The 10,613-nt window shown below is 45.1% G+C and overlaps 3 protein-coding genes and 1 pseudogene across 4 annotated transcripts in view; 2 read left to right on the top strand and 2 right to left on the bottom strand.

The window, feature by feature from the left end:
* Nucleotides 1-792, top strand: part of Nup43 (nucleoporin 43) — a 10,088-nt gene extending 9,296 nt beyond the window's left edge. Inside the window, exon 8 of the mRNA XM_027402061.2 lies at nucleotides 454-792. Coding sequence (XP_027257862.1) covers nucleotides 454-683 — 230 coding nt within the window. The 3' untranslated portion in view covers nucleotides 684-792. The remainder of the gene's footprint in view (nucleotides 1-453) is intronic.
* Nucleotides 1-3,223, bottom strand: part of Pcmt1 (protein-L-isoaspartate (D-aspartate) O-methyltransferase) — a 46,962-nt gene extending 43,739 nt beyond the window's left edge. Inside the window, exon 1 of the mRNA XM_027402066.2 lies at nucleotides 3,115-3,223. The gene's annotated coding sequence lies outside the window, so the exon portion shown is untranslated. The remainder of the gene's footprint in view (nucleotides 1-3,114) is intronic.
* Nucleotides 3,224-3,420: 197 nt separating this feature from the next.
* The window catches only part of Lats1 (large tumor suppressor kinase 1), a 33,075-nt gene continuing 25,882 nt past the window's right edge, over nucleotides 3,421-10,613 (top strand). The window contains exon 1 of one of the 2 annotated variants that reach the window (XR_004768469.1): nucleotides 3,421-3,677. The gene's annotated coding sequence lies outside the window, so the exon portion shown is untranslated. The remainder of the gene's footprint in view (nucleotides 3,678-10,613) is intronic. The other variant, XM_027402058.2, reaches the window with a different exon arrangement.
* LOC113834254 lies at nucleotides 10,291-10,467 on the bottom strand (annotated as a pseudogene).

Raw genomic sequence — 10,613 nt, 5'->3', positions numbered from 1 at the left:
TGTGCTTATTCATTCCCCATGTAAGCCTGATTTAATAGAGTTAAATAAATTGGAATTATTGCCTTTTTAAAATATCAACAGAAGTTTTATGTTTAGTGATAGGAAGTTAGTCTTTGTGGGCTGAATGAGAATGGCCCCTGTGGGCTCATATATTTGAACGTTTGGTCACCAGTTGGTAGAAATGTTTGGGAAGGATTAGGAGCTATGGCCTGGTTGGACAGGTGTGTCGCTGGGGTGGACTCAGAGATTTCAAAAGAAAAGGCCATTCCCAAGTGTGCCTGTCTGTGGATCAGGATGTAAACTCGGCTACTGCTTCAGGGCCACTTCTGCCTGCCTGCTACCATGGACTCTAACCCTGAGCCCCAATAAACATTTTCATATTGCAAGTTGCCTGGGACATGGTGTAGCATAAGACAATCTTAATGTCTTTCCCCTTCTCCTTTCTTCTCACAGGAGGAAGAAGCAGTACTTTCCTGTCTCATAGCATAAGTAACCAGGCCAGTGTTCACCAGTCTCTAATAAGTTCCTGGCTCAGCACAGATCCTGCCAAAGACCGCATTGAAATCACAAGCTTGCTTCCCAGCAGGACTCTATCTGTAAACAGTTTGGATGTTTTAGGTCCCTGTCTTGTTTGTGGGACTGATGCAGAAGCCATTTATGTTACCAGACAACTATTTTCATGAAAGTATAAGAACCCAAAGTTACCCATTCCATCATGTGCACAGTTCAATCATAAGGAAGTATCGTATTTGCAAGGAAACAGTAAACTTGTTAACATCAGTGCCCACTCCACTTTTGGCTTGTTGGCTGACTCCTCTCTCAGTACTATTAGAATCTCATCAATGATTGATGGCAAAAGATCTTCAGATTGTAGACATCGGAGGGTTCCAGTGCTGTTTAACACATGCCTCCATTTAACTTAACAATTCTACAAAACAGAACAATGTAGAATCTAAGCAGAATTATGTGAATTAAACTATGGAGCCAGGGGCTAGAGATGGCTCAGTGGTTAAGAGTCACTTACTACTATTGCAGAGGACCCAGGTTCAATTCCCAGCATCCACATGGTGACTCACAGGCATCTGTAACTGCAGTTCCAGGGGATCTGTCATCTTTCGACTTCTGAAGGCACCATGGTCCACATACATGTTCAAGGAAAACACTCAAAAGCTTTTAAATCTTAAACAAAATCCAAAAAACCAGAACAACCATCTAGCCAACAGAAACAGGCATGAGGTCGGTTGCTATGCACACAGGGCTTCGTGGGGTTCAGCTATTTTAAAGGATGTCACCTGTTGACCTTTCCTGTTGAAGGAGTTTCTGTTCTGCCTCGTCCCCCAGCCGTTTAGCCCTAAACACACAATTAATATAAATTAATTGTAATCTGTTTGGCCTATGGCTCAAGCTTCTCATTGACCAGCTCTCTCTTATTAACCCATTTCTATAAATTTAAGTAACTCCATGTGATCTTGGCTTACAGGAGAATTCCTGGTGTCCTATCTTTCCAGTGTCTACATGGTAACTTCCCTCACGACTTCTCTGCCTTTCTCTTCCCAGCATTCTCCTAGTCTGGTAGCCTGGCCTATACTTCTGCCTGGCTAATGGCCAATCAGCATTTATTCACCGACCAACAAGAGAAACTTTCACAGTATTCAGAAGGAAATCCCCCATCACTTTCCCCTTGACAACTAGCTTCATCACATACCAAGATTCCCCAGCTACCAATGCATGGTTACATGAGCCAAATTTATTTCCAGAAATAAATGTTTGCACATCAACACTTGTAAACAATATACATTCTAGAATTATAACTTAAGTTTAGTAATAGTTTTCTAACATCTAAGAAACTGCTAATATAGAAAGTGTGCCACAGGTAATTCTGATTATTAAAGGTTTGAAAATATTTACAAAATAATTTCATATAATCATTGTACAGTTGGGGATGCTAGTGTTCTCCAACTCCAGGCTGGAGGGTCTGTGCTTTGGGTTCTGCAGCCATCGGTGAAGTGTCTACTCCACTTCCCCCGCTTTTTTCCCCAAGAGTCTTTCATGGGCCATTTTCCGTACCCTGGCGTGAGGCAGTGACTTAGCCTCAAGAAGCAGCTCCAGCTCCGTGGCTATTTTTTTTTTTTTCTTGGTTAGTTCAAATCAGCAGACATGGTCCACTGAATTTATATACCTCTTAAAATTTTAACTACCTACCAAAGCTGAAGAAGGGACACCAGTTTGCAGGAAGCATTCAACTGCAGGGAGGGTTGAAGCCACACAGGGTTTTACTAATGACAACACATCTAAAGCAATGGCAGCAACCACACTAAACATTTCCCTAGCCTCCAAATTTGATCTGAGGTTTGAACAGTTGAACTTTTAGATACAGTACACAGTAATTAACCTCAGAAAAAGAGCGGAGCTGAGCTTCGTGGAGCAGGCCCTGTTATCTCAGCTACTCCGGAGGCTGAGGCAGAAGGATCACAAGTTCAAAGACTTGTCTGGGCTACAAGCTACAAGCTACAAGCTAGCCCAATAACTTAAGAGTCTCAAAAGCAAAACTACAAAATGTTCTGAGGATATAGCTCAGAACTAGTACAGCATGGTTTGATTCCTGTTAACACAAGGACGTCCGTGTTTTTACTTTTTAGTTTAACACACAACGATGATCTGAAAAATAGTAATTGTATGCATTTCCTAGAGGCAAAACGGGGGAAGGTGTTCATATTTACAGGTTGTAGACGGGTCAGTGTTGGTTAGCACCATTTAGAATCTCAATATTCGGGGCGGAGGAGTGAGGCAGGAGAATCGCGAGTTCCAGCCCACCCCAGGTTGCCTAGAGAGCCCCTATCTGGACCCAATCCAACAAAAGGGGAGAGTGCATTCTAAGACCAAAGTCAATGACGCATCCCGATGGCAGACTCAATTTCATAAGAAACAGAACTGACACCGACAGGCCCCGGTTACTCCATTATGGCTACAATGACCTGTCCTGAGGAACCGAGGGACCGAACTCTGCTAATCCATAGGTCCAGTTTCAAGAATACTCCATCTGGCTGATTCCAAAAGCACATACGCTCCAAGGTAGCGAATTCTCGGGTTTTATTCAAGCCCTACACTTCTTGCCTCAAGACGTCCGTGGTCTCGGAGCGCCGCTCACCGCCCTTTCCCGGTGGGACCCACGCTGGCCGCGTCGCGCCGGGGCCACGTCTCGGTGCAGAACCAGAACGCGGTGGTACCGACTCCACTCTCGGGGCGACTGGAGCCCGCAGGCGACGCTCACCCCGGCTCGGGGCAGCAGGCGAGCGGCCACAAGCCCAGCGCTAGCTGCCGGCGGCGGCGGGGCGGCCTGAAGCCCCCAGTCCTCGGCCCCCGCGCAAGCGACGCCGGGAAATGCCCACATCCGGGAAACCCGCGGCGGACTGCGGCGGCGGCGGCGGCGGCGGCGCGACACGGAGCGGAAGGCAAAATGGCGGCGGCAGCGACGGCCTGGTGCTGAGGGGAGAGCCAGGTCCTCGCGACCCCGCGTCGGGCCGCGCTGGCCGGCCACAGCCCCCCCGGCGTGTGTCCCCGCCCTGCCCCATCCCGAACCCGGAGCGACCCTAGGGGCCCCGGGGACGGGCTCGGGCCGCCGCGGCGCCAGCCCTCGGCCCGCGGCCGCTGTCCAGGAGCCCCACTGTCCCCTGCAGGTAAGTCCGGCGCCGGCGCCGCGGGTGGGGCTCACTCTTCTCCGGAGCCCTGTTCGGCGGGGCGGTGGCCGGCGGGGCCCACGCCCATCCCCGCTGGCGGGGGTCCAGGGGCCGCCGTGGACCGGCGGGCTCGGCCGGCCGGGTCCGGGCCTGACTGGGCTGATCGCGCTGACCCGAGCTGAGCCCTGCCCTGGGGAAATGAAGGTTGGCCGCAGCCGGCGCCGCGGGAAGAGCCCGGGGCACTGAGGCCTCGGAGGTGCGAGTGAGGCTGGGAAGAGCCGGTGGTGGAGGCCCGAGGCGACAGTATCTCCCCCAGCTCGCCCCTCCCGGTTTAGTGGGGAGATAAGCGAAAGGTGGTTCTTTTTTTTTTTTTTTTTTTTTCTTTTCTTTTTTCCCTTTCACGGAAGGTTGCACTAAACCGGCCACACTTCTTTTGCCTCGCTGCGGGCTTCCAGTTGGGGTATACCCTGAAGCAACCCTGGGACTCTCTCCAGCCAGTCCGCTGCTATGTGTTAGGTCACCGCTTAGTGGCAAGGGGTGTCACTTAGTCGGTGCGTGTGTTTAAGTATGGAAAACCAAGGGAAGACAATCAAGGGAAGGTTGTTTATTGTACCTTGAGAAAGAGAGCTTGGAGCGAGGAATTCTCAGGTGACTTATCCCTACTTCTCCGACTTCTGCCATTGAAAATAATTTTCTAAGGGAACGAGGTTAAAAGATTTGTCAACATTTGTAAATAATGACCTTTTAAAAATATGTGTATTCTCTAGAAGTTGTGTCCGATGAATAATAAGCACAGCCTCACACAATATGGTATCTTCCAAAGTTTGGAGATTAGCCTGAATACCTGGTATTATGAAAGCTGACAGACGTTTATGGATTACTTATTGAAGGCTATTATGTTTTTCTTAAGACAGGATCTCAATATGTAGTACTTAGTTAGCCTAGAACTCGATGTAGACCAGGCTGACTCAAAAAGATCGGCCTTTCTGGGATTAAGGTCTGTCCATCATGTTCCGAAAATGTTGCTTGTTTTAAATGTTTTCCTCCATGAGGAAAAAAAAAGGTATAGTTCACTGCTAAAATATCTTCAGTTTTTATTGTTTTAACTAATTGGTCTTCTCTTAAGTGAGTTGTCGGTAGGTAATAAGGGCCAGGTGATCCCTGAGGCGGTCAGCCAGGAGTCTTCCGCCTTTCTCTTTCAGGCTGCTACGGCAAGAAACTAGATCCTGGCACAAGCTGGGAAAGGCACTCTCTCCCTGTGCCTTATTATTGACTGACTATGCCTTGAAACTCTTCAAAGTAATAATAATAATAATAAAAGGTCTTCTCCTAAGCTGTGTGTATGGTATCTGGCTTTATTCCCATCCATTAAGTTTCTGATTTTCATGCTAGTCTTTGTTGTTCTCTATACATGTGCTCTTGAAATGGTTCCTACTCTGACTAACTTCATTTAGATGTGCTATTTAGATTAGGTGACTTTTGTAAACCATAAAAGTTTAACAATATTATAAAGTAGAAATGACCATTTTTCAGTATCAGTATAAAAACATACATGATTGTTCTTTTTTTTTTCTAGTACCAAGCACTGTGGATGGTGAGGAACCCCTCTGCCACACCTTCTTTTCTTTTGAGACAGGATCCCACTAGGTTGCCTAGGTGCCTAGGTTTTTGCTGCCATACTCAGCAGTTTTCACTTTTTGGTTATTTGTTTTTGAGGCAGGGTCTCTGTTTTTGAGCACAGGCTGGGCTAGAATTTGCTATGGATCAGAGAATGACCTTGAATTTATGATCCTCCTGAGATTACAGTCATACCACCAAGCCCAGTTTTAGGTGGTGCTGGGTGTCTGTCTAACCCTTGTTTTTGTGCAAGCCTAGCAGTGCTCTCTGCAAATCGACTTACACCCATACCCCAGTTTTCACTTTTGGTCAGTTAACTCTTCCTCCTCCTCTTCCTCCTAAGAATTTTATGTGTGTGGGAATGTTTTGCCTGCATGTGTGTATGTGCACGAGTGTGCCTAGTGTTTGCAGAAATCAGAAGAGGAGTTGGATCCTCTGTACCTGGGGTTACAATTATGATCTGCCAATATGGATGCTGGGATTGGAACCATGTCTTCTGGAAGATCATCAATGCTCTTAACCACTGAGCCATCTCTCTAGCCCTTTGATCAGTTAATGCTTAGAAAGTAAGTGGGAGAAGATGCCAGTGGATGGATATGTCAGTAGTGCTCTGAGCAGGAAGACTGTGCTGCTAAGAAACAATACATATCGTCATTCACCAAGCATTTTAGCAGGTTGTCTATAAACTTAATTCAGCCCAAGTTAACACTTGGGTTGTTTTAGTTTGTTTCTGGTTCTTACTCCATAGCCCTGCCAGACCTGTACCTCACTGTAGATTAGGCTGGCCTTGAATTCACAGAAATCCTCCTGTCTCAGCCCCTGGGGTGCTGGAATTAAAGGTGAGCACCACCATACCTGGCTTCAATGTAAAGCTTACAGTGTATTTGTACCTGTTCCTGGTACCTGTTTTTTTTTTGAAGAAGGTGCAATTTTTCTTTTGTTATTTCGAGATAGGATCTCTCTATATATCCTTGGCTGTACTTGAAATCACTTTGTAGACCAGGCTGGCCTGGAACAGAGATCGGGCTCTGCCTCTGCCTCTGCCTCTGCCTCCCAAGTGCTAGGATTTAAGGCTTTCTCCACCACCACCCACCTCAATTTTGTTGTTTTGTTTTGTTTTGTTGTTGTTGTAGTTGTTGTTTTTCAAAGACTGTTTCTCTGTGTAACAGCCCTGGCTGTACTGGAACTCCCTCTGTAGACCAGGCTGGGCTCAAACCCACAGAGTAAGCCTGCCTCTGCCTCCCGAATGCTGGGATCAAAGGCATGCATCACCACTGCCCAGTGCTCGCTCTCTCTCTCTCTCTCTCTCTCTCTCTCTCTCTCTCTCTCTCTAAAGTGGAAGTTTTGTTTCTTCAATCTAGAGCACTTTAACTGTAATTTCAAGCTTGAGTGTGGTCTAGAAAGCTTAAAACATAAGGTGTGATGAAAAGTGCCCCAGGCTAGATTAGACTATATGGAATCCATTCTAGCGTTACCTCCAGCTGACTACAACATCGGGGGTTGGAGAGATGGTTCAGCGGTTAAGAGCACTGGCTGCTTTTCCAGAGATCCAGAGTTCAATGCCCAGCAACCACACAGTTGCTTATAACCATCTGTGATGAGATCTGATGCCCTCTTCTAGTGTGCAAGCATACATGCAGGCAGAACACTGTATACATAATAAATAAATCTTTTAAAAAATAATCTTATTTAAAACATTTTACTTCTAGGTCTTATTCTTTGTCCATTAAATAAAGTCAAGACACCAAATCCTTTATGAATCTGTGATCTAGGAAAAATAAGACTAGAACAAAAACAGACATTCTATTTGGATCATGTAAAATGTGTCTTGTGCTCAGGGAATTACAAGTTCTGGGAGAGTTTTTCTGTTAGGGAACACATTTGAATGAAACCTTGGAAGTTGAGTATAATTTCTACAGGAATTCATGCAGAGGCTCGCTAATACATAAAAGAGTAAGAACATTAAAGTAGAAAATCAGGGCTATGTTAGCTGAGTCAGTCATTTGACTTGGTTAGAATATGGGTACAAGTATGGAGGTAAGTGAGTACAGACTTACAATAAGACTATCAATTTTCAGGGTCCCTCCCTGTTGGCCAGGTGCTTGTTGAAAATGTGTATTGAGCTTATTTATTGTCAATCACAACCCTATGAGATGGATCCAATTTTTTGCATACATTTGAAGATGACAGGCACAAAGGCGAAGTAGCTTGTTCAAAACTAATCCCTAATTAGTTTTGTTTTTAATTTTTTAAAATTTTATGTGCATTGGTGTTTTGCCTGCACGTGTATGTATGTGTGAGGCTGTTGGAGCCTCTACAACTGGTTGCAGTCAGATGTGAGCTGCAAGTGGGTGCTGGGAACTGAACCCAGGTCCAGTGTTCTTAATCATTGAGCCATTTCTCCAGCCCTCCCCTCCCCCAGTTAGTTTAAAAGTTGAGTCTGACTGGAGGCAGAGACAGGCAGATCTTTGAGTTTGAGATTAGCCTGGTCTGCATAGGAAGCTGTAAGCCAGCCAGGGTTATGCATAGACCCTGGGGTGGGGGTCAGAGGGAGGACTAAGCTTCTACCTTCACAATGTGCTCCCAGAGCTTTTGGTTTAAGCTCCACTGCTGGAAGAGTCCTTAAAGGAAGGAGACATAAATGGCTATAGGACAAGAAAGTAACATGATAGAATTGTTAGAAAAACTAATCTGCCACCATTGTTCCTTGATCTAAGGTAGCTGCTTGCCTTGAGTTCTTTTTAAAATTCTCTTTGCCTATTACTGAGTTTTCACACATAGTAATAAAGATTGATATTCAATACAGCCTGTGTTAGCCATACTTTGTTGAAGGAGTTGTAAATTAATGATACTGTCAGTTCTGAAAGGTGAACTGAGAGTATCAATTCATTAATTTTTTTTTTTTGTGGTTTGTAGAATAAACCTGGGTTTGGGGGCATGCTAGGTAATTGCTATACTGCTGAGGTATATCCCCACCCAGTGTCCTTATTTTAAATATGTTTCTGGAACCTCCCAAAATAGGGACCACCAGCTGGACACCTGGGCTTTAACAAGTGAGTTTCTGGAAGCATTCCCAGAAGGCTGTGGTCATTTCAAAATGCTGTCAGTTTTGTTTCCAAATGTGTCCATAGTGCCAATAATTCCACTCTTGTTCAAAAACCCAAAGACGTGCTCTGAGGCTCCAGGCAAATTTGTAATTGTAATTATATATTTCTAATATATAGTGACATAGAGTAAAATTTGTTTCAAAAGGGAGGAATGGGGAGCAGAATAAGACCCCAAACTAAGCCCTGGCCAGCATCTGGGTCCATGATAGCATGATGTGGAGATGTGCAGTGCCCATGGGTCCAGACAGCCCTTTCACCATAGCTTTGCTGTTTAGACATGGCCTGTCTCTCCGGCTAACTTCATTTACTGATTTCTGCTTTACTGGACACATGTTCCATGTTCTTAGCATCTCCCAACATCCTGGGATCCCAATTTGTAGTTTAGGCTTTTACCTCAACAATGTCTTGCACTGTTGCATGCAAGAAATTTGGCACTGTTACACATTGCCTAATGTTCAGGCTTTCCTTTTAAAACCCTGTAGCTTGAAATTTGGATGATGCTGCAAAGGCAAGCGCAACTCCTAGCTACATAAGTCTGTGAGTGACTGAGCATAGTGAAATGAGTCCTAGGAACAGCTTTCTGAGCTACTCCCTGAAAGCAGAGCACCTCAAAAGTGGTATCTTCTCAGTGGGAAATCTGATGAGCCTGTGATGGGTGGAGTCTAGCCAATGTCTGAGATGCCCTCAAAGCATCTTCCTTACTCTCCTGACCCAAAGCAGTGGTTTCTTTTTCCTTTCTTCTTAAAAATATTGTGTGTGTCTGGGTGTTTTGCCTGTATATATGTCTGTGTGCCACTGGTACCCCTATTGCTGGCAAAGGCCAAAAATGGATAGTGAATTCATCCCTGGAACTGGAGTTACAGGTGGTTTGAGCTGCCAAGAGGATGCTGGGAATTGAACCCTGGTCCTCTCAAGAGTGGTGCTCTTAACTACTTAGTCATCTTTCCAGGCCTCTAGTTTCTTTTCTTTCTTTTTTGTTTTTTCAAGATAAAGTTTCTCTGTGTAGCCTTGAATATCCTAGAACTTGCTCTGTGGACCAGGCTGGCCTAGAACTCAGATCTACCTGCCTCTGCCTCCTGAGTGTGTGTACTGAAGGTGTGCGCCAACATTGCCTGGCTCAGTGCTTTCTTGCTCTCTCTCTCTCTCTCTCTCTCTCTCTCTCTTTCTCTCTCTCTCTCTCTCTCTGTCTCTCTGTCTCTCTCTCTCTCTCTCCCCTCCTCTTCCTCCTCCTCCTCCTCCTCCTCCTCCTCCTCCTCTTCCTTCTCCTCCTCTTCCTCTTCCTCTTCCCCTCTCTCCCTCCCCCCTTTCTTTTCTGGCCAAACTGCATGTTTTTTTCAAATTTTCTCTTCTGCTTTTTCCTCCAGTTTTCACAGTAAGTCTGGCTAAGGCAGCCAACAATAACCAAATCATAGTCCAAGCTCCAGTGAAACTTTCTGCTTTAAACTTATGTATCACCTTTAAACCCAGCTTAATGGAAAGTCTCAGGACACATTCTTGGCCAGAATGCAACACAGTGACCTTTAGTTCAATTCTCAGTAGAGTTCTTTGCAGTCTGAAATTTCATGAGCATAACCTTTCCTGCTTGTGTTTCTCTTACTGTTCTGGCTTTTGTCTTCTCAACAGAATTGTCACCGAGACTGTTCTCATCAGTCCGGAGCCTGAAGCCCACATCCCCAAAGTTTTCTAAGTTCTTCCTATAAACCAGTTCCAAAGGCTTCTGAACCATAAGGTCAGGGCAATATCCCCCTTCTTTGATACTAGTTTTCGGTTAGATTAAAAGCAAAAAATAAACCAAACAAACACAAAGCTCTTCCAACAGAGAAAGTAAGACCTCAAGAGTGTTAGCTCCAAAGTGAGTTCCTACCATGTTTAGTACAGATCCCCTGAAGAGGTGATTGCCTGAAAGTACTGCAATATCAGGTTGGTGTGTGAATGCATAGAAGAAATGCCAGTTCCGTATCCCAGCTCCAAAAATCTACCTAATATATTGTTCTCAGAGGAAGTCAGATGTTGTACTAGTAAAAACAGACACTATACTTGATCTTAGCAAAAAGGCCAGAAACAATTATAAGTAGACTTAAAAAATGTTTTTATGTCATTTATTCATGTGTATGTTGATGCATTTGTACACGCCAAGACATGTATGAAGGTTAGTAGACAAATTTGGGAGCTTGATTTTCTATTTCTTTCTTTCTTTTTTTTTCAGACAGGG

The sequence above is a fragment of the Cricetulus griseus genome, chromosome 2 (genome assembly GCF_003668045.3).
Source record: "Cricetulus griseus strain 17A/GY chromosome 2, alternate assembly CriGri-PICRH-1.0, whole genome shotgun sequence".
Lineage (NCBI taxonomy): Eukaryota > Metazoa > Chordata > Mammalia > Rodentia > Cricetidae > Cricetulus > Cricetulus griseus.
Note: the sequence above shows the minus strand (reverse complement) of the source record. Positions and strands in the feature narration are given on the sequence as shown.